The sequence below is a fragment of the Heterodontus francisci genome, chromosome 23, assembly GCF_036365525.1.
Source record: "Heterodontus francisci isolate sHetFra1 chromosome 23, sHetFra1.hap1, whole genome shotgun sequence".
In the NCBI taxonomy this organism is placed as follows: domain Eukaryota; kingdom Metazoa; phylum Chordata; class Chondrichthyes; order Heterodontiformes; family Heterodontidae; genus Heterodontus; species Heterodontus francisci.
The window spans coordinates 31,090,065-31,114,116 of record NC_090393.1 but is presented as its reverse complement, the minus strand read 5'-3'; the positions used below and the strand labels follow the sequence as shown (position 1 = coordinate 31,114,116).

General features: G+C 42.3%; 1 protein-coding gene across 1 annotated transcript in view; it reads left to right on the top strand.

The window, feature by feature from the left end:
• The first annotated feature begins 7,789 nt into the window (after positions 1-7,789).
• LOC137382983 (protein FAM216A) overlaps positions 7,790-24,052 on the top strand; it is a 41,012-nt gene continuing 24,749 nt past the window's right edge. Inside the window, exons 1-2 of the mRNA XM_068055566.1 lie at positions 7,790-7,868; positions 10,487-10,527. Coding sequence (XP_067911667.1) covers positions 10,516-10,527 — 12 coding nt within the window. The 5' untranslated portion in view covers positions 7,790-7,868; positions 10,487-10,515. The remainder of the gene's footprint in view (positions 7,869-10,486; positions 10,528-24,052) is intronic.

Here is a 24,052-nt window from a genome sequence, read left to right as displayed (position 1 = left end):
CCATCCCTGTTCCATCCCTCCCATGCCATCTCCATCCCTCATGGAAACATTCTCTCCAGCCAGGTTAACTTTGTTGTTAGGCTCCCCTTGGCTGTTTTTGTTCATCCTGCTGCCATCAACTATTGGCAGCCACATGCGTAACACATGCTCCAGTCCTCCACATATCCAACATGCCTCCGTATGCGCCAGGCACCGCCCACCAAATAAACACACACACCCCTTAAACTGACCAATCAAAATAGTCATACAGACAAAAACAAAACGAGTATTTTTATTATGGACTGTTAGCGACACTATTCACTAGCTCATATGTAAAATTTGAGTAGCTGCTGACTTGGAAATTGCTATAAATCAAATTCAGGAATGACTAAAGTGCTCAAATTTTACTGTTGTGGTTTATGAATTTATTGAAACAACTCAATAGTTCTGTCTTTTAATAATATGCTTTGCAAAACTTTCCATAGCAATTCTCTAATTCTGTCAGATTTAAACAATTAAACTTTATGGTTTCCAGAGTAACTATGATGAGTTCTATTTGTTCAACAGTTGCGTTTGTTTTATTGTAATTTTATAATTGTATTTTGAACAATGAAGTGAGCAAAAGACTAGAAGCTGGGTCAAAATCCTGGAACTCCCTTCCTAACAGCACTGTGGGTGTACCTACCTCACATGGACTGCAGCAGTTCAAGAAGGCAGCTCACCACTGCCTTCTCAAGGGCAATTAGGGATGGGCAATAAATGCTGGCCTAGCCAGCAATGCCCTCATCCCATGAATGATTTTTTTTTTAAATTGCAGTGGTAGACATATTCTGAAAATTAGTTGAATGTCAAATGAGAAGGCCTTGAACTACAAAAGGAGAGAAAGGAGCAATGAAGCTCCATATGATGAGGTAAATGACAAACTGTGAATATATTTTGTGGGAATTGCAAGGATAGTTGATGGGATTGTTACTATCTAGAAAAGTTGATCATGATAGATCAAGAGACAGATAAAAAAAAATCTCTACAGGGTGTGATAGAATGGGAAAATAGAAAATAAAAGGCTAAAATAATCAATTTGTATGTAGACCAGAACATATAGATTGCACTGGTTGTTAACATCCAGATCAAAGAAGACAGAAAGAGGGAGTAATGTGCATTACTTTGTGAAACCATTTCATGTAATACCTTGATATGAAATGTTCTCATTAGTGTTAATTGGCAATAGTAGCCTGGATGAGAATGCTTTCGAGATGTTTCCTAGAGCAGCACATTCTGGAACCAACCAGAGAGCAGGTTATATTAGGGTATTGTGTAATGTGATAGGATTAATTAATGACCTCAGAGTAAAGGCACCTCTAGGTAGCAGTGACCACAATATGATTGAATTTTACTTACTGTTTGAAAGAGAGAAGAGTGAGTCTAAGACTAGTATTTTAAAACTTAAATAAGGGCAACTATGCCCACCATCCGTGGTTAACTAACGAAGTTAAGGAAAGCATCAAACTTAAGGAAAAAGCATATGAATGGCAGGTCAGATAATTGGTCAGAATATCAAGAGCGGCAGAAAATGACTAAAAGGTTAATCAGGAGGAAGAAATTAGAGTGAGAGGAAGCTAGCCAGAAATGTAAAAACAGATAGCAAGAGTTTCAACAAGTATTTAAAAAGAAAAAGAGCAAGTAAAGTGAGTGTTGGTCAGAGTGAGAATGGGGAGTTAATAGTAGATAATAAGGAAATGCCAGATGAAATGAACAGATATTTTGCTTCTGTCTTCACTATAGAGGATACAAAAAACATTCCAATAATAGCTGTAAATCAGGAGGTGGAAGGAAGAGAGGAACTTGAAACTACAATCACAGGGGAAGCGGTACTGACCAAACTGATGGAACTGCGGACTGAAAAGTCCCCGGGTCCTGATGGGCTTCATCCTAGGGTCTTAAAAGAGATGGTTAATGAGGTAGTAGATGCGTTGGTGTTAATTTTTCAAAATTTGCTAGATTCTGGAAAGGTTCCATCAGACTCGAAAATAGCAAATATAACCCCTCTATTCAGGAAGGGGGGAGGCAGAAAACAGGTAACTATAGGCCAGTTAGCTTGACATCTGTCACGGGGAACGTGTTAGAATTGATCATTAAGGAGGCTATAGCTGGGTACTTAGAAAAACTCAAGGTAATAGGGAATAGTCAACATCGCTTTGTGAAAGAGAGATAGTTTTTAACCAGTTTATTGGAGTTCTTTGAAGGAGCAACATGTGCCATGGATAAAGGGGAGCCCGTTGACATACTGTACTTGGATTTCCATGAGGCATTTGACAAGGTGCCACATAAAAGGTTACTGCGCAAAGTAGGAGCTCATGGTGTAGTGGGTCACATATTAGCATGGATAGAAAATTGGCTGGCTGGCAGAAAACAGAGTATGCATAGATGGATCCCTATCTGATTGGCAGGATGTGACGAGTGGACTGCTGCCAGGGTCGGTGCTGGGGCCTCAACATTTTACAATTTATATCAATGACTTAGATGAGGGGAGTGATGGCATGGTAGCTAAATTTGCAGATGATACAAAGATAGGTAGTAAAGTACGTTGTGAAGAGGACATAAGAAGCTTGCAGACCAATATAGATAGGTTGAGTGAGTGGGCAAAAATCTGTCAGATGGAGTATAATGTGGGAAAATGTGAAGTTTTTCACTTTGGCAGGAAGAATAAAAAAGCAGAGTATTACTTAAACGGAGAACGACTGCAGAACTCAAAGGTCCAGAGGGATCTTGGTGTTCTAGTGTATAAGTCACAAAAAGTTAGTATGCAGGTACAGCAAGTAATAAAGAAGGCTAATGGAATGCTCTCCTTTATTACGAGAGGAATTGAAAATAAAAGTAAGGATGTTATGCTTCAGTTATACAGGGCATTAGTGAGACCACGTCTCGACTATTGTGTGCAGTTTTGGTCTCTTTATTTAAGGAAGGATGTGAATGCGTTGGAGGTGATTCAGAGGAGGTTTACTAGATTGATACCTGGAATGAGCGGGTTGTCTTATGAGGAAAGGTTGGACAGACTGGGCTTGTTTTCACTGGAGTTTGGAAGAGTGAGGGGAGACTTGATTGAAGTAAATAAGATACTGAACGGTCTTGACAGGGTGAATGTGGAGGGGACATTTCCTCTTGTGGGTGAGTCCAGAACTAGGGGGCACTATTTGAAAATTAGGAGTCGCCCTTTTAGGACAGGGACAAGGAGAAATCTTTTCTGTCAGAGGGTTGTGCGACTTTGGAATTCTCTGCCTCAGAAGGTGGTGGAGGTGGGGTCATTGAATATTTTTAAGGCAGAGGTAGATAGATTCTTGTTAGGCAAGGAAATCAAAGATTATCAGGGGTAGATGGGAGTGTGGAATTCGAGACAGAAAGATCAGCCATGATTGTATTGAATGGCGGAGCAGGCTAGAGGGGCCAAATGGTCTACTTCTGCTCCTAATTCGTATGCTAATATTTTGATGATGATATTAATAAAAAGGGAACAAATTTGAATGATAATAATGCTTATTAATATTATTGCTGTGCTATTCATTGATAAATTCAAGCGTTGTTGCTCCTATTTGTCATTTTATGTTCACTAGGAACAAAACGTTTTGGCTGTCAAAGCAGCAATGCACTCAACAAGTACCTCTTACAGTTAAGCCTAATTAATGTTTTACATTCACATGATCGTGTGAATTAATTTAAGCAAGGCCAACAAAAGCATAATCTTTGCAAAATCTGGCAGAGCAACTGCCAATATCATGCTTATATAAATCAATCTTTCAGAAATATTTGGGTGGAATATAAATATTCAGCAATCACCTTTTCAAAACAAAAGTGTGGAGATTTTGCTAGGTTTCCTGCCTTTCCTGCATGCAAATAGTACGAGGGATGTTAATTTTTTTTTCTTTATCTCCATAAGACTTATACTGCCTTATACTGGAACCGGCATCAACAGTCTTCCAGTTTCTAAATGATGTAACTGCTCTTCATGCAGCTGCACAGAAGTGTTGACTGGCTGGCAACATCTAGGACTTCACACCCAAGTCTGACCCTGCCCTCATCTGATATCCACACATGTATACCTTCCATTAAAAGCAATCAGGAGCAGGAAGCAAAAAAAAACAGATTGTGACAAAAACTGACCTTTTCCCCTGACTTTTCTCTTTTCAGAAGCTAACAGACTAGCTCCCTTTTCTAGCATTTTCTGCTTTTTATTTCAGACATTTTTAACCAGTTGTTTAAAATGTAAATTGCATGATGGCATTTATGCTACAACTGTAGACTTGCTGCAAAGTGATCTTTCTTTCCACTGATGCTGTAGTTATTGCATAAATGCAGCCAGTCTGGAGTCAGGAACTGGAGTGACCCTGGGGTAAAATCGAATGAGAACTCACTGGAATTAGTAGTCTCCCTGCTTCACCTCGGATTCAGTTCAGGCCGTTAATCTGATTACAATACACAAATTTAATGTTGGTGCAAAGCTAAAGCTGCTTCACACCAACAGTAACCTTTTAGTGCAAAAGGTCCCTTAATCAGTTTCCTGTGTTTCTATGAATTATTTCTAATTATAAACCAAATACAAAGTGATTCCTGACAACGCAGCCGGCCACTGACATCATCAGGCTGCGCCAAAGTGCGCACATGCGCAGACGGGCTCCTGCTCTCTGCGCGTGCGCTGTGTTCCGACTTGCCAGGACTGATTAGCGCATGCGCTGATGACGTCATCGCGTGACGTGTGCATCTTCGGGCAATGTGCTGGTCGGCCTCTGCACATGTGCTTTACACGTACAGCAATGCAACGTTAATGGGTATTCACCCGTGCATCAAGCTCCGCTCCCTCCCTCGCTGCTCTCTCTGGCCGCTCCGCTCCCTCCCTCGCTGCTCTCTCTGGCCGCTCCGCTCCCCGCCTCGCTGCTCTCTCTGGCCGCTCCGCTCCCCTCCCTCCCTCGCTGCTCTCTCTGGCCGCTCCGTTCCCTCCCTCGCTGCTCTCTCTGGCCGCTCCGCTCCCCGCCTCGCTGCTCTCTCTGGCCGCTCCGCTCCGCTCCCCCCCCTCCTGCTGCTCTCTCCGGCCACTCCACTCCCCCCCCTCCCGCTGCTCTCTCCGGCCGCTCCGCTCCCCCCCCTCCCGCTGCTCTCTCCGGCCGCTCCGCTCCCCCACTCGCTGCTCCGCTCTTTCAGCCGCTCCGCTCCCCCCCTCGCTGCTCTCTCCGGCCACTCCGCTCCCCCTCTCGGTGCTGGCTCTGGCTGCTCCGCTCTTTTGGCTGCTCCCCGCTCCGCTCCCCCGCCCCCTTTCACCGGCCCACTGCACTCCCTCCCACCCCACCCCCCGGCTCTGGCCTGCTCCACTCCCCGGCCCCAGCGCGCTCCGCTCCCCCCAGTCCCCGGCCGGCTCCCCCGCTCCGCTCCCCCCTGTCCCAGGCCCACTCGCTCGCTCGCTCTCTCCCTCCCGCCATTGTGTGCTGCCATGTGTTTAGGTCAGGTTGCCTTCGTGTGATTATTTGAGCAGCGCCATCTTTAATCCTGGCAGCTGCCTGAAGTCGCAGACTGTGAAGTTTTAGTGGCACATGCTGCATTTGCTAGTGGTAGCGTTGCCAGCAAACGCAGCCTTACAAATAAATCTAGTCAATAGTTTCACCTGTACAAAGTGACATGTCATGAATATTTTCTAGTTTCCAAATTGACAGGAGACAGAATGAACATCCTAATTACTTTCCAGGAAGCAATTTACCATAATTGGAGGTAATTGTTAGACCTGGGCTTGCTACCCGACTACAGCAAAAAGAACTCAAGTTTATGCTCTTAAAAGCATAAACTGTCACCAAGCTGTAAGGTACTGAGAAAAGACCAAACTGCAACAAGATGACCTAGATATTGAAGTGAGTATAAAGAAAACAGCTCTTCTCCCTTCATTCCAGAAGGATTGTGTCATTTACTGCTGTAAATTAATATATTATACTTTCCAATGAAGAAGCATGTGAACATTTTGGAGATTTTTTTGCCTATCCTCTTACTAACAATAATGGCGATGATAAAATATAACTTTACTTCCATGGATAGATTTCTCGTGCATTTCAGTGGGTAAAATTGCTAACAACATGCTGTTCTTCTTATAAGCAAGATTTATGTTTAGTTCTATTGCACAGAATCAAAAATAAATATATACTTTACTGGCCATGAGTTTATAGGTGTACACTGCCTCCCAATAGGGATATATGTGGTCTGCTTCTCTGGGGTAATTGTGTCCTACATACCAGAGGATATATCCGAATCATTTCCTATGTGGAATATGTGTACTCTACATCACAATGGCGATTGTGTGTTTTATTTTCCCATTGAAGTTTAGGTTTATGTGTGATCTGCCTTCTAATGTAGGTCTATGGTATTTACTTTGCTTAAGGATATACATGCATGATCAATGTCCTGATGCAGCTGAAGGTGATACTTACATCCCACTATTAAATCTACTTCCCATGAGGAATATGTATGTAATCCTCTATGTATGATCCATTTTGTAATGTGGATATTTGCAACCTATTTTCCATGGGCATATTTGCAATCCATTACATTCAGTCATCACCTACTTCCCACTGGGGGTATATTTTAATTACTATGTGTGATCAACATCTTAGTGAGAGTAAATATCATCTTTCCCATTTGAAATCTACTTCACATGAAGTTATACATGTAATTGAGATGCCAATGGAGATATATGTGATTTACTTTCCATTGGGATAACTGTGACCTCCTTATGGAGAGGCATACATGCAATGTGTGGTTAAGTGCATCTCATTGGAGATAGAGCTGCAAAACCTGCAAACTTCCTGCAAAGCTGTACAAAAGAAACTTCACTGCAAGTTTCCACTGTAGTTCATGAATAACTGCTGCAGCACAACTGGAGCGAACTTGCATGAAGTTCATCATTTAATTTTGTGAATTCATTAGTTCACGCTCTCTCACCACTGATAAAAACAACTTATATTTGTATAGCACCTTTAATGTAATAAAACATCCCAAGGTGCCTCACAGGGGCATTTTAAAATATGACACTGAGCCACATAAGGAGATATTAGGTCAGATGACCCAAGGCTTGGTCAAAGAGGTAGGTTTTAAGGAGTTTCTTAAAGGAGGAAAGCGAGATAGCGAGATGAAGCAGTGTAGAGTGGGAATTCCAGAGCTTAGGCCCTAGGTAACTGAAGGCACAGCTGCCAATCGTGGAGCAATTAAAATTGAGGATGCTCAAGAGGTCAGAATTATATGTGCACAGCTATCTCAGACGGTTGTGGGGTCGGAGGAGATTATAGCGACATGGTGGGCCAGACCATGGAGAGAATTGAAAAGAAGGATGAAAAATTTTAAAATCACCACGTTGCTTAACTGAGAGCCAATGTGGGTCAGCAAAACAAAAGCCAAGTAAACTATTAACAAGCTGGTATAATAATTAGTGAAAATAAAATTTAAAACTGACCCAGTCAAAAACACGTAATAATTACTTGAGACGTAGTTATTAAACCAGTTATATCATAAATGGCACAGACAGTATTTTATAACTCCCTTACGTGTAAGCCGTTGCAAAGCAGAACCTTTAAATAATGTATAGCTTCAATAGCATAATCTAAGTATGTTTAGACCTCACTGCTATATTCTGCAAAAAAAAACCCATTCGCTTTAAGTTCTGCCCATTGTGCGCATGTGTGGGTTGAATGTTCACTCTGCAGTGACTGGGACTCCGGGTAACCCACCAGCTGGTGCTCAGCGGTGGTGAGTTTGGAGGAGGAAAAAAATAGGCACAAATCTTTCATTATGCAGACCAGGAAACAGGTTACCTTTCTCGATCGAGATCCCATTTACCAAGATCTGCAGCAACCATGCAAGGCAAGGTAAGAAGAACACATACTTTTATGCTGCTTTCAATCTCCTCTACTGGTTCTGTACTGCCTTGACTTCTGCCTAGATAGACAAGGCTCGGAATCAAACGGTAGTTGTTGCCTGTTTGTCATATTCATCTAGGAACTCCGCTCTTGGAAGGCTATTGGTGCTTTATGTACTTTTTCTCATTTCACTAGATTTCTTTGCATTTAATTGTTATTTCCGTGGCCCAATTAATTTTGTATTCATGAGGAATTATGCTGAAATTCCTTCCATCTCCACTGATTAAGTTTCTTAAAAGAGATAAAAACAAACAAACACGGTTTCATGCTGATTAAGTTGATATTCTGGTTGCATTTTGCACCTTGTTGCTTTAATTTTTCCGTACTCTTTCTCGTCAGTTCTCATTCCCGTAGCATTTCTTTTGTCCTTTTATATCTGGCAGACAATGGTCACTGGGATCCCGACATGGGATCCTTGTTTACCATTGGACCATTTTGCATGGCAATGCTTTTAAAGTGAAGTAAAAGGCATTTTCTTTTTTTTAAAAAGGGGAAATCAGATGATCCTTTCTTAAATGGCTAATTATATTTTAAATATGCTTGGCTAGCCTTGCTTTTGCCTTCTACACCAAGTGAAAAAGATAATACTTATCGTTGATGATTTTTCACCCATAGGAGATGGAGCCTCCCTCTTCCCCTGGGTCACAGGGGCTATTTACAGCTACAAAGAAAGGGGATACTGTGGGTTGGGGGTGGTGAAGTGTAGGGAAACATTAACATGGATAACGATGCTCACTGTTGCTGTTGAATTGCAAGTTATCAGTTGCTGTTTAGACTGTCATGGCTTCTCTAATTTCAAGTGCCTCATATCAACATCAGGAAATTAAGCTTGAGGAGAAAATATACCTTTTTATTGAAGACCTCTTTTTGGATTATTTCAGCCAAATAAATCTGACACTGCAGAACTTTTAAAAACATTCCATCCATTTTCTAGTGTCATATTGGTTTTCATGGTCAAAGATTCCTTTTCAATTTAAGTATTATTGGATGGTACATTCAGAATAAACACAATGGATGTTTGCATGCTAAAGTATCTCTTTACCAGTTTAATAGTTGATATACTTTTGTAAGCTTAAAGCTTGCATCAATTTTGTATCTGGATTCCAATTTACGTGCCTTCATTTGATTTTATTTAAGTGTTCTGCTTCAGGACTTGTAGCTTATTTCCACAAAGGTTCTCTATCATGTAGAAGATGATTAAAGTAAATTACAAGAGTAGCTAATCAATCAAGAGATGATTTCATAAATAGAGTGGGAAGCTAGAGAATACTTACCATCAAAAATACAAAATTTAACTTCTGTAAAAGGACAATTTTTTTTCCCACTTTAAGCTCCCTGCATCAGCATTATGCAATTCCAAGTAAGGTACAAAAGGATGTAAAGTTCCCTTTGCTCTGTTCTAACATTGACCCTTAATCCAAACGTCAAGCACAGTAATCTGTCCTTTAATAGCATTTTAAAAAATATTTCCTGTGCCAATTTTGTGCCAAATTATGGATAGTTTAATGTTGTGGACCATTTAGTAAGAACTGGGGGAGACTGCCTGAAAGCAATTCACCATGATCTGGGGTAGACTTGACCATAAGAGAAATGAGGAGGTTTCCTAAGTGTCCCTTGAATGGTTCCGTAGTGGTGTTATCAGTGGTCCCTTTTTTTCTGAGAATCCTGAAGAACCCCATTTCCTTTTGGGGGAGTCAGTCATCTGAGCCAAGACCCCTACAAAAATTTTAACAACCTGGGCTGCATTCAGTCATCAAACTCTGAATAGACTGGACAATATTCCTTACTTTTTGTAACAGTAATCATTCATTCAAGAGTAGAAATGGTAAATGTAGAGCAGTACTTTAAGATAAACCTTGGCAGTTAGAGCAGGGGGTTCAGAATCAAAGCAGAGAAAGTCAAATATATAACTCGTCAGGGAGTTCTTCTTTGCTTCAGTGTGACTAATAATAAAATGGACTTGGTTAGAGTAGTGGAGGCAAATACTTTGCAATCAATTAGCAAAAGTTGAATGCTGTGATGGGAGATAGCAAGTTTGCGCTGGATGGATGAGCTAGGATAGACCAATTGGCCCTTCTTATCAATATCTGTTATGTGATCTTGTGATGATCAATGGAAGAAGAGAAATCTTTTAAAAAGTTTGACATGCCCTTCAATTTCCACACTTGAGTAAGTACATAGTGACAGTCTCCTGTAAAGAGAGGAGCCGAACCCAGCTAGTAAGGAAATTGAGGACCTAATAAAGGGGAGGAAAAATTTAACATTGGCAAAGAAAAAAAATTTGGCTTTTGTAACATGAGCAGCTTTGTTCCGTTGAATGATATATAATTAAGACCACAAATTTAAACCGGTACAGGTGCTTTTTTTATATTTTTTTCCCATTGATGCCGTTTTCTTTCAATGGGATGCATGCATGATTTTTTTCCAATGTAAGCAGCATGTGTTAGAATGAATACTGTTTTAGAATGTATTATTGAAATTTCAAGAGTTTACATTCACATATATATTTCATGAAACCATTGCATATTTGATTACATGTTATAGTTTCTTAATGTTATTCCTTTTAGGACATTGGGACATAATTTTCCAAAAAGTCATGATTCAACTGGTAAGGAGAAGCTTCTGCTTTTCTGGTTTCTTGGATGCATCTAGGTAATTTAATAATGTATAAAGGTGATACAATTACCTTTTTAAGAGCTGACTCACTTCCTGGGTGAGACAAATAAACATTTAGCCACTTGCTTTCAGACCTAATGAAATATTGATATGGTGTTTGTTTTCTGTTTTAGCTGTTTTGTTTTATATTAGTGTCAGAATTTGTTTATTTTGTATGTTGCGTAAAAGCATTAATTTGCTATTTTTTCAGGCTTAAGCTGTCGCATGTGGTTAATTTTCAGAATATAATAGAATTATGATGGATTCAACACAGGATTTTGCTAACATTTGGAATCTCACATTTAACAGGGTAGCTTCAATTATAATATATGCTGACCAGTGTATGAGGCCCTATTAAATGATCATTTGGCTTGTCTGTGATGAAGAACCAAGCAAAATGTCTACCGAGAAGGCCAAAAGATAGAAAAGATAGAGTAAAGTGAATTTGATTAAAAAATGTTCAAATGGTAGAAAATGATAGTTGAGGAACATGGTATGCTCCAGAGAATGCCAATGGTTTAATTAAAAATTACCTAAAATCAACACTGTGTCCCACACAAGTTTTATGTGCGAATGTTTTAATGAAAACACTAAAGGAAAATGTTACTGCATATTGGGTAATACAGAGGACTACAGTTACTTGTTTACCAGGATTCCTTACCCTTGCGTCTGGTGGGGAATAGATTGCAGTCTTTTATTTTTGTGAGGGAACTGAAGAGATGGAGATAAGATTGTCAAGCAGTTGTGAGGGGGAGGATTTGGGATTAGAATGGAAGTAATTCTGTTACCACCTAAATATTTTGCAATATAATTATTATGTCCATATATTTTATATCATGAGACTAAACCAATCACGATTTAGTTAGTACATGAAACAAAATGCCAAACACCTTATTTATATACTTGTCAATATCCAATGACATTGCATACAGGGAGTTGAGACCAAGGGTTCAATTTTAACTCTGTGTAAGTTTTAGTTTTAGTTTAGAGATACAGCACTGAAACAGGCCCTTCGGCCCACCGAGTCTGTGCCGACCATCAACCACCCATTTATACTAATCCTACACTAATCCCATATTCCTACCACATCCCCACCTGTCCCTATATTTCCCTACCACCTACTTATACTCGGGGCAATTTATAATGGCCAATTAACCTATCAACCTGCAAGTCTTTTGGCATGTGGGAGGAAACCGGAGCACCCGGAGAAAACCCACACAGACACAGGGAGAACTTGCAAACTCCACACAGGCAGTACCCAGAATTGAACCCGGGTTGCTGGAGCTGTGAGGCTGCGGTGCTAACCACTGCGACACTGATGGGTTTTGAATGAGTTAAAATCTTGCCCCAAGTGTAATCCCAAGTTTTCCCACCTACCAGAAATTAGCCAAATTAAACACTTTAGTAACCCCCAGACCAAAACAGTTATCTTTAAACAACAACAAATTAACTATTTTTTTTAATAGAGAGATACAGTACTGAAACAAGTCCTTCGGCCCACAGAGTCTGTGACGACCAACAACCACCCATTTATACTAATCCTACATTAATCCCATATTCCCTATCACATCCCCACCATTCTCCTACCATCCGCCTACACGAGGAGCAATTTACAATGGCCAATTTACCTATCAACTTGCAAGTCTTTGGCTGTGGGTGGAAACCAGAGCACCTGGCAGAAACCCACACGGTCACGGGGAGAACTTGCAAACTCCGCACAGGCAGTACCCAGAACTGAACCCGGGTCACTGGAGCTGTGAGGCTGCGGTGCTAACCACTGCGCCACCCAATTTATTTATTAATAAACTAAATCTTAAACAATATTGAGATAAACCTACATCTAAAGACTTTATAACTTATTTCTTAACCCTAATGCACACACACATACATTCAAAAACCAACTGTTAACTGGTTTAAAAATGACGTTTTAGGAATAAATAAGTAGCTGGGTTGTAAGTCTTTGTGGGTTACATTCCCAGTTGGTGAGGTGTCCCAGAGTAGAATAGTCAGATGCCACTCAAAGTCTCCAGGCAAATTCGACAAACAGACCCTAAGGGATAGGCGTTCAAAGTTGCAGCAGGCATCACACAGTTCTTTCAACAAGGCATAAAGCAACAAGTCTATTTGGATTTTAAAATTGGTAGTCTGTCAGTAGAAACTTTACTGAGAATTCCAGCAAACACAAACAGACAACAGTCACTTCTGAGGCAGAGACGTCTTAGATTTGGAAGTTAAAAAAGAAATTTACTACCTCCAACAATGCAAATGTTCTTTTTCCAGAGGTTTTTTCCTGTTTAGGCAATAGCACAGCCTGTAGCTCATGAAGATTTTTCTGCTGAGATATAGACCACTTCTTCCTTCAGAGCACACTTCATTGGTTTCCAGATCAAACTGGTTTAAGCCATCTTTTATACAGTCAAAGGTTATAATACACCATGTGACTTCCTCTCTCTCGCTGTTGCTTAGGAAACAGGTGCAGCTGCTGGCACACTGTGCCCCTTAGTCTTAAAGGCACACTGTTTTTAAACAGTCTTAACAGCACACTGTTTTTAAACAGAGGGGAAAAAAAGTTCCATGACAACTGTAATTACACTCTCTAGTGATGCAAACCTACACAAATAATTTGTAATGGAGAAGGATGACAGAAAGTGTATGCAGATGGAAGATTTTTAATATATTATAGTTATGTTTTCGGCAGAGGCCAGGGGGCTGCTGGGTAAGTAAAACACTATATATTTGGGCGGTTTAAAATAACTTTCCTTTCAGTGCAGCAGCTTTTTCGGGAGCAGCGTGTGAGCGAGTGAGCAGCTGGGAAAGTCAGTTTGAAAGTAAATTTAATTTCCTTTTGTTTTTCGGCGGAGGCCAGGGGGCTGCTGGGTAAGTAAAACACTATATATTTGGGCGGTTTCTGAACCCGAGACACCACACTTGTAGTGTCTCCCACCCGCCCTCCTCCTCTAACCAAAAAAAAAAGGACTCGGTGGGGTGTTTATAAGGTAAGGCTTTTTCGATTTCTCTGGTTTTATTGTGATTGGTAAAAACTTTTCGTTCCTTTTTCATTTAACTAAGTTTAAACTTAAGATTAAAAATGGCAGGAGATCTCAGACCCGTATCATGCTCCTCTTGCTCAATGTGGGAGCTCAGGGACATGGCTGATGGCCCTGGCTCCTTCACGTGCAGGAAGTGTGTCCAGCTGCAGCTCTTGTTAGACCGCATGACGGCTCTCGAGCTGCGGATGGACTCACTTTGGAGCATGCGCGATGCTGAGGAGGTCGTGGATAGCACGTTTAGTGAATTGGTCACACCGCAGATTAGGATTGCTGAGGGAGAAAGGGAATGGGTGACCAAAAGGCAGAGAAAGAGCAGGAACACAGCGCAGGAGTCCCCTGCGGTCATCTCCCTCCAAAACAAGTATACCGTTTTGGATACTGTTGAGGGAGATGGCTCACCAGGGGAAGGCAGCAGTAGCCAGGTCCATGGCACCGTGGCTGGCACTGCTGCTCAGAAGGGCGGGAAAAAGAGTGGAAGGGCTATAGTCGTAGGGGATTCGATTGTAAGGGGAGTAGATAGGCGGTTCTGTGGTCGAAAACGAGGCTCCCGAATGGTATGTTGCCTCCCAGGTGCACGGGTCAGGGACGTCTCAGATCGGCTGCAGAACATTCTAAAGGGGGAGGGTGAACAGCCAGTTGTCATTGTGCACATAGGCACTAATGATATAGGTAAAAAACGGGATGAGGTCCTACAAGCAGAGTTTAGGGAGTTAGGAGCCAAGTTTAAAAAGTAGGACCTCAGAGGTAGTAATCTCAGGATTACTACCAGTGCCACGTGATAGTCAGAGTAAAAATGAAAGAATAGTCAGGATGAATGCGTGGCTTGAGAGATGGTGCAGGAAGGAGGGGTTCAGATTTTTGGGACATTGGGACCGGTTCTGGGGGAGGTGGGACTATTACAAATTGGACGGTCTACACCTGGGCCGGACTGGAACCAATGTCCTTGGAGGTGCTTTTGCTAACGCTGTTGGGGAGGGTTTAAACTAATGTGGCAGGGGGATGGGAACCAATTGAGGTCAGTTGACAGTGAGGAGGTAGTAACAAAAGCCTGTAAGAAACTAGATAATGAAGTCAGTGTGACTAAGGGGAAGAGCAGGCAGGGAGCAGATGATGAATATAAAGGGACTGGTGGTCTGAGGTGCATTTGTTTTAATGCAAGAAGTGTAGTTGGTAAGGCAGATGAACTTAGGGCTTGGATTAGTACCTGGGAGTATGATGTTATTGCTATTACTGAGACTTGGTTGAGGGAAGGGCATGATTGGCAACTAAATATCCCAGGATATCGATGCTTCAGGCGGGATAGAGAGGGAGGTAAAAGGGGTGGAGGAGTTGCATTACTGGTCAAAGAGGATATCACAGCTGTGCTGAAGGAGGGCACTATGGAGGACTCGAGCAGTGAGGCAATATGGACAGAACTCAGAAATAGGAAGGGTGCGGTAACAATGTTGGGGCTGTACTACAGGCCTCCCAACAGCGAGCGTGAGATAGAGGTACAAATATGTAAACAGATTATGGAAAGATGTAGGAGCAACAGGGTGGTGGTGATAGGAGATTTTAATTTTCCCAACATTGACTGGGATTCGCTTAATGTTAGAGGTCCAGATGGAGCAGAATTTGTAAGGAGCATCCAGGAGGGTTTTCTAGAGCAGTATGTAAATAGTCCAACTCGGGAAGGGGCCATACTGGACCTGGTGTTGGGGAATGAGCCCGGCCAGGTTGTTGAAGTTTCAGTAGGGGACTACTTTGGGAATAGTGATCACAATTCCGTAAGCTTTAAAATACTCATGGACAAAGACGAGAGTGGTCCTAAAGGAAGAGTGCTAAATTGGGGGAAGGCCAACTATACCAAAATTCGGCAGGAGCTGGGAAATGTAGATTGGGAGCAGCTGTTTGAAGGTAAATCCACATGTGATATGTGGGAGGCTTTTAAAGAGAGGTTGATTAGCGTGCAGGAGAGACATGTTCCTGTGAAAATGAGGGATAGAAATGGCAAGATTAGGGAACCATGGATGACAGGTGAAATTGTGAGACTAGCTAAGAGGAAAAAGGAAGCATACATAAGGTCTAGGCGGCTGATGAAAGACGAAGCTTTGAAAGAATATCGGGAATGTAGGACCAATCTGAAACGAGGAATTAAGAGGGCTAAAAGGGGTCATGAAATATCTTTAGCAAACAGGGTTAAGGAAAATCCCAAAGCCTTTTATTCATATATAAGGAGAAAGAGGGTATCTAGAGAAAGGATTGGCCCACTAAAGGACAAAGGAGGAATGTTATGCTTGGACTCAGAGAAAATGGGTGAGATTCTAAACGAGTACTTTGCATCGGTATTCACCGAGGAGAGGGACATGACGGATGTTGAGGTTAGGAACAGATGTTTGATTACTCTAGGTCAAGTCGGCATAAGGAGGGAGGAAGTGTTGGGTATTCTAAAGGGCATTAAGGTGGACAAGTCCCCAGGTCCGGATGGGATCTATCCCAGGTTACTGAGGGAAGCGAGAGAGGAAATAGCTGGGGCCTTAACAGATATCTTTGCAGCATCCTTAAACACGGGTGAGGTCCCGGAGGACTGGAGAATTGCTAATGTTGTCCCCTTGTTTAAGAAGGGTAGCAGGGATAATCCAGGTAATTATAGACCGGTGAGCCTGACGTCAGTGGTAGGGAAGCTGCTGGAGAAGATACTGAGGGATAGGATCTATTCCCATTTGGAAGAAAATGGGCTCATCAGTGATAGGCAACATGGTTTTGTGCAGGGAAGGTCATGTCTTACCAACTTAATAGAATTCTTTGAGGAAGTGACAAAGTTGATTGATGACGGAAGGGCTGTCGATGTCATATACATGGACTTCAGTAAGGCGTTTGATAAGGTTCCCCATGGCAGGCTGATGGAGAAAGTGAAGGCGCTTGGGGTCCAAGGTGTACTAGCTAGATGGATAAAGAACTGGCTGGGCAACAGGAGACAGAGAGTAGCAGTAGAAGGGAGTTTCTCAAAATGGAGACGTGTGACCAGTGGTGTTCCACAGGGATCCGTGCTGGGACCACTGTTGTTTGTGATATACATTAATGATTTGGAGGAAAGTATAGGTGGACTGATTAGCAAATTTGCAGACGACACTAAGATTGGTGGAGTAGCAGATAGTGAAGGGGACTGTCAGAGAATACAGCAGAATATAGATAGATTGGAGAGTTGGGCAGAGAAATGGCAGATGGAGTTCAATCAGGGCAAATGCGAGGTGATGCATTTTGGAAGATCCAATTCAAGAGTGAACTATACAGTAAATGGAAAAGTCCTGGGGAAAACTGATGTCCAGAGAGATTTGGGTGTTCAGGTCCACTGTTCCCTGAAGGTGGCAACGCAGGTCAATAGAGTGGTCAAGAAGGCATACGGCATGCTTTCCTTCATCGGACGGGGCATTGAGTACAAGAGTTGGCAGGTCATGTTACAGTTGTATAGGACTTTGGTTCGGCCACATTTGGAATACTGCGTACAGTTCTGGTCGCCACATTATCAAAAGGATGTGGATGCTTTGGAGAGGGTGCAGAGGAGGTTCACCAGGATGTTGCCTGGTATGGAGGGCGCTAGCTATGAAGAGAGGTTGAGTAGATTAGGATTATTTTCATTAGAAAGACGGAGGTTGAGGGGGGACCTGATTGAGGTGTACAAAATCATGAGAGGTATAGACAGGGTGGATAGCAAGAAGCTTTTTCCCAGAGTGGGGGTTTCAATTACTAGAGGACACGAGTTCAAAGTGAAAGGGGAAAAGTTTAGGGGGGATATGCGTGGAAAGTTCTTTACGCAGAGGGTGGTGGGCACCTGGAACGCATTGCCAGCGGAGGTGGTAGATGCGGGCACGATGGAGTCTTTTAAGATGTATCTAGACAGATACATGAATGGGCAGGAAGAAAAGAGATACAGAAGCTTAGAAAATAGGCGACATGTTTAGAGAGAGGCTCTGGATCGGCGCAGGCTTGGAGGGCCGAAGGGCCTGTTCCTGTGCTGTAATTATCTTTGTTATCTTTGTTATCTTTGTTATGTGGTAACCCTTCTTAGTGTGTTGTAATAGATAAGAATCAGCTATAGGGCGTGATACAAAACTTCATGAAATGCCACTCATCATGATTCACAATTTTGTTGCAGATGCTCCGGAAACATTCAAAGAGACGACCAGCAGAAAAGTTAATTCACCAATTCCTTCCCCATTTGATACTAACAATGCTGTACATACAGCAATTCCAGAGTGTTCCAACCAACAATCACTAGGTCAGAGGAGCCAGCAGGCGGAACATAAACTGATGGCAACTTCTACCTCAGACCATTGTCTGATTCAGAAAGAACCTCTAAAACAGCAGGAATTGGGAATTGGAACTGCCAAACAAGGAGGCAAGCAAAATAATACATTGGTTGAGGACGAAGTAAGGATAGAAGGAAGAAAAGAATGGAAAACTCAAAAAGATCAGCCAGGTGCTGACCTTCCGTCCACTTTGGTAATGTTACAGACAGATGGGCAGATCCAGATGGGGGAAGTGAAAGAGAACCTCCAGTGTAAACTAGAAGAGATGCAAGTCAGTTTGCAGGCTGGGGTGAATATGCTTCAAAGTGTGATTGAGTCTGGAAACAGTCAGATAGAATCAGCTGTGGAGGAGGTGAGTTCCACTGTGAGCTCAGTCGAAACCACTCTACAGAATATGGATTCCAGGCTGGTCACAATTAACTCCAACCTATTACAGCTCCAAGAAACTGTTGAATTTGGTTTCAAAGAGCTCACCAAGGAAATTGCTTCTTTGGTCAAGTGGCTGTGCCAGAATCTGAGTGCTGGACCTGTAGAACATCATTCAGGCAAATCCTTAATTAGGACTGCCCGGACAGTTCCTTTATAGATAGGACCCTCTAAGTGTTCATACCCCAATAAGAATGTGACTAATCGGAACTCTACTAGTCAGGTTATTTTGGTTTAGTGGCACAAGCACCTTATGGGACCATTAACCACGAATAACCAGCAAGACAGTTCATTTAGGTGCCTGGATAATAAAATTTGCTGTTTGTTGCATTTTGCAACATATGTCTGGTTGTTATAGTTCAAACTCTAAGCTCTGTCCCTTATTTATTATGGGATGTTGCGCAACAACAGTTGTCACTTACATGTTGCTACATAAGAAGGTGGGAACATTAATATGTCCTTGCTTGTTCTGTATGCTCAAGCTTTTACAAGTTGCTCAGATGTTCTGAGGTTTAAAAATGAAGTGGGTAGGAAATAAAAAGTGAATATTGTACTTATCGTACTAAGCGATGATTCATGTTTGGAAATTGAATATTTTTCAATTAGCATTTTAAGATGAAATTTTTCGCAGTTATATGTAGATCAAAGCTCCTCTACTCTGGGCCACACTCAAAAGAGAACACCCTATTGTTCCAGTGTGACAGCTTTCCATTTCCACACCACCAACCTGTCATCTATTTGAGTAAGATTGCTAATTTAGTTCCAAATTAGAGATGGTTTTGTGCTGTGGATCAGTGCCCACTAGGAACTGGATTGAAAGAGACCCTTGCAGATAGCGGACAAAAACAACTTTTATCTCATCACTTGAGGCTGCCTTTGATCATGGGCCTTATAGATGAAAGGCTAGTTAATAAGCCCTCTGCACCAGATGGTATCACATGCGATAAGGTTATTGCATTTCAAAGTTATTCATTGTACATGAACCATTTTGAGAGATTTCTGAGAGATGTGATATTTAAATGTAGATTGACCTTCAGCCACTTGCTAATTTCTTTGAGGGAGAAATGAGAAAAAGTAGTTATTGGAGAATCTTGGACTAATATTTTTGCTATCATGCAGTGGTTATAATTTTGTAGAGCAATGCCCTTGCTTGATGTAAGTTATCTAATTCTCTGAAGACACACGCTTGTCAACACATCCAGAATCCTGGAAAATCCAACAAATGTCATAGCAGCATTGCTGTTGCTGGTTTCTAGGGAAGCAGAAATGTTTATTTGCTCCCTTAACCAGTGCAGCTGGATAAATCTTTAAATAAAGGGAGTGCCTGTATTTTTAAAAAAAGCTAGAAAGATTCAAATGTGACGTTCACAGCCTGCAAAAACTTCTGAAACTGTTGCCAAATGCTCCACTATAGTACGGCATTTAGGGTACTTGCTAATTCCAAATCTTCTGATGCACTGTCGGTCAGGGTGCTAGATAGTTGCTGCAAGACCTGCTCTGGAGGGCCGACTCCTGTATCCACTTGAAAATCGAGTGTATTTTATCCTTCCGCATGTTTTCACATCCTTCAAATATAATTTTATACAGACACAGATTCTATAAAGTTTTATTAGAACAGCAACAAACTGGAATTTACAATAAGTTTTCAAGCAGCAATGAGTGCAACAGATTTCATTCCATTACAGACTGCACATTACACCTCTGTGCATTTTATAGAATTGCATTGATATTAATAGTAAGTTAGGAAACCTTTTTACTGACAGAAATTTCACTTCCTTTAGTTAGTTGTTACGGCCATGTGAGGAAGGGATCTCAGGCTCCCCCTTTCGCTCCTTCTCTGGTTTGACCGCAACAGGGTTTATCCTTTTAACACAGTGATTGAACTTACCACCTCAGTGAGCACTTGCTCCTGTTCCTCTGATATAATTGCCAAAGAACCAATCAGACAGGTTTGCTTGAGTTTAAACAAGAAAGATATAAGTTTATTATCCTTAAACACTAAACCAGTTAAAATTACTAAAATATGCTACACATCCACATTCACACAAGACTCCCCCACACATTCACACAAGATTCATGCACAAACACAAATAGATTACAGAGGGAAAACAGCATTGGTGGTTGGAATAGAGTCTGGAATAAATGGAATTTAAATACTGAATATCAGTCCCAGAGTCCACAGTTGAAATTGTAGTCCTGAAATCCTCGCTGGGCCACTTACATGTTTGCGGGCTTGCTTCTCAGGCTCCGGAAGGCAGAAGACGGGGTTTGATCTTTGTCCTCTAGCTGTTGGCTGTGCTGATCTGTAGGTTTGAGGCTTTAGCAGTTGCAGCTGAGGCTTCTCTGGATCTTTACTGGAGAGAGTGCTGCTCCCTTGATGGCTTACATAGAAACATAGAAAATAGGAGCAGGAGTAGGCCATTCGGTCCTCTGAGCCTGCTCCGCCATTCATTCTGATCATGGCTCATCATCCAACTCAGTAACCTGTTCCCGCTTTCGCCCCATATCCTTTGATCCCTTTAAACCCAAGAGCTATATCTAACTCCTTCTTGAAAACATACAATGTTTTGGCCTCAACTGCTTTCTGTGGTAGCGAATTCCACAGGTTCACCACTCTCTGGGTGAAGAAATTTCTCCTCATCTCAGTTAGCTTAGTTACTGTTCTCCTTCTGAGTGACAAAGCTTAGTCTCGCCAGAGCTGCACAGCAGTCACATGATATTCCCAACCCTCTGTGTTTTAATGAAGTCCTTCTGGAATATTCTGAGATTCAAGGCTCTCACCTCAATCTGGGGGGTTGGTTCTTTCAAAGTCAATGGGTGTCAATGGCTCCTGATTACAGTGTTGATGAAGCCATTTCAGGTAATTTAATCAGAGAGCACCCCATTGTTCTGGCTAGGTTGAGTCAATCATGTCTCTGGTCTACTCTGTTGTTGATTCATATGTAAATTGCAGTGGCCATCTTGGCTGCCAGCTTTCCTTTTTAAAGGTTATTTGTAGAAATGTCTAGTAAAAGTCTCAGGCAAGGTTCCAACCAATTTCCCATTTGGCATGTAGGGTTTTCATGACCTAGTTAAGACAAAAACACCCGGCTACGTGTGCAATTATCAATATTCTCTCTCTAAGGAGTAACAGACTGAGGTTGGTTATGAACTGAAAGCTCTGACTTTCTGTTGTGTATGCATGAGTGTAGCTCAGGTCTAACCAACAATAAACTGCAGTCAGTTGAGTAGCAAATATGGGGAATGCATAGAATATTCTCTGCTTATCTCAAAAGATGGAAAAGTACTACACAATAGACCATTGCACACATGCTCACACTATTGTCCAGATTTATTTGCAGATAACATATGACAAGGTAAGAAACAATTGAACGTCATATTTACCTGAAATAAATGCATTTTCTTTAAAATAACAAGTCCATAATTTTTGTATATTCTTAGAAACATGGGTAAATTGAACAAAACCCCCAGGATCAGATAGAATGCTGGTTTTACATCCCACTCAATATTACACTCCACTAACTTTGACAGACAGACCTGTGTGGGAGCGCCTAGAACCGGGAGCGAATAAATTCAGCACGAAGCTCAGGGTCTTCACTTACCTTCCAGGAGTGGAGCGGAGAGCAGTAGGACCTGTGTGGGAATGCCTAGAACCGGGAGCAGATAAATTCAGCATGAGGCTCGGGCCCTTCACTTACTTTCCAGGAGTGGAAAGCAGTCGGACCTGTGTGAGAACGCCTAGAACCGGGAGTGGATCAATTCAGCACGAAGCTCGGGGCCTTCACTTACCTTCTGGGAGTGGAGCGGAGAGCAGTTCAGGTGCGCCGGAGATTTGAAAAAAAGAAGAAATAAATCAACAGTGACATCACAGGAAAGCTGCAAGGTGATTGGTGAGTAACTGCTGTTAGGGAATAACGCTAAATAGATGGGTAAGTAACCAAAGTAAAGAGAAAGGTCTACAGTTCTTTTTAATATAGTGGGTAGTTTTTTTTTTTAGGGAATCTAGGTCCCTAGTGTAAATCTAATTTTTGGGTAATTTAAGGGAGTAAATTAAGGGTATGTCATGGCAGGGTAGCTCGGCAGCGTGCAGAGCTCCTCCTGTGCAATGTGGGAAGTTAGGGACTCTTCCAGTGTCCAGGGCAAACATGTGTGCAGGAAATGACTCCAGTCGCAGCTACTCAAAATCTGCTTTTCAGATCTGGAGCGGCAACTAGGGACACTGTGGAGCATCCGCGAGGCTGAGATCATCATGGATAGCACGTACAGGGAGGTGGTCACACCACAGGTAAAGACTGCTCAGGCAGAAAGGGAATGGGTGACTGCTAGGCAGGTAGTGCAGGAGTCCCCTGGGTCCATCTTCCTATCTAACAGATTTTCCACTTTGGATACTGTTGGGGGAGATAGCTTCTCGGGAATGCAGCAAGAGCCAAGTCTGTGGCATCACGGTTGGCTCAGCTGCACAGAAGGGGGGAAAAAGAGTGGAAAAGCTATAGTGATAGGGGATTCTATCGTAAGGGGTACAGATGGGCGTTTCTGTGGCTGCAAACATGACTCCAGGATGGTATGTTGCCTCCCTGGTGCTAGGGTCAAGGATGTCATGGAGTGGCTGCAGGACATTCTGAAGGGGGAGGGTGAACAGTCAGAGGGCGTGGTTCACATTGGTACCAACGACATTGATAGAAAGAGGGATGAGGTCCTGCAACAAGAATTTAGGGAGCTAGGTAGCAGATTAAAAAGCAGGACCTCAAAGGTTGTAATCTCTGGATTACTCCCGGTGCCATGTGCTAGTGAGTATAGGAACAGGAGGATAGAGCAGCTGAATGTGTGGCTGAAGAGATGGTGCAGGAGGGAGGGCTTTAGTTTCCTGGATCACTGGGTCTGTTTCTGGCGAAGGTGGGACCTGTACAAGTTGGACGGGTTGCACCTGAACCGGAACGGGACCAACATCCTTACAGGGAGGTTTGCTAGTGCTGGTGGCGGGGATTAAACTAATTTGGCAGGGGGTGGGATACAGAGTGGAGTACAGTAGGGGGTGATGCACAGTCAAATATAGAAGAGAAACTAAGTCAGTCTGGAAGGCAGAGCAAATATAGAACTGTTAAGACACAAGCGAATAATGCAAGGCTGGATTGCATCTATTTTAACGCAAGGAGTCTTACTGGTAAGGCAGATGAATTGAGAGCGTTGGTTAACACATGGGAATATGATATTATTGCTATCACAGAGACATGGTTGAGGGAAGGGAAGGACTGGCAGCTCAATTTAGCCAGGGTATAGAATCTTCAGGCATGACTGGGGAGGGTGTAAAAGAGGAGGTGGCATTGCACTGTTGATCAAGGAGTCAATTACTGCAGTAAGGAGGGATGATATCTTAGAAAGTTCCTCAAATGAGGCCATATGGGTAGAACTTAAAAACAAAAAGGGGGCAATCACTTGGCTGGAAGTGTACTACAGGCCTCCAAACAGTCAGGGAGAGATAGAGGAGCAGATATGTAGGCAAATCTCAGAGACGTGTTAAAATAATAGGGTAATAATAGGGGATTTCAACTTCCCCAATATCAACTGGGATAGTCTTAGTGCAAAAGGCTTAAAGGGGGCGTAATTCTTAAAGTGCATACAGGAGAGCTTTTTGAGCCAGCACGTAGAAAGTCCTACAAGAGAAGGGGCGATACTGGACCTAATCCAAGGGAATGAAGCTGGACAAGTGGTAGAA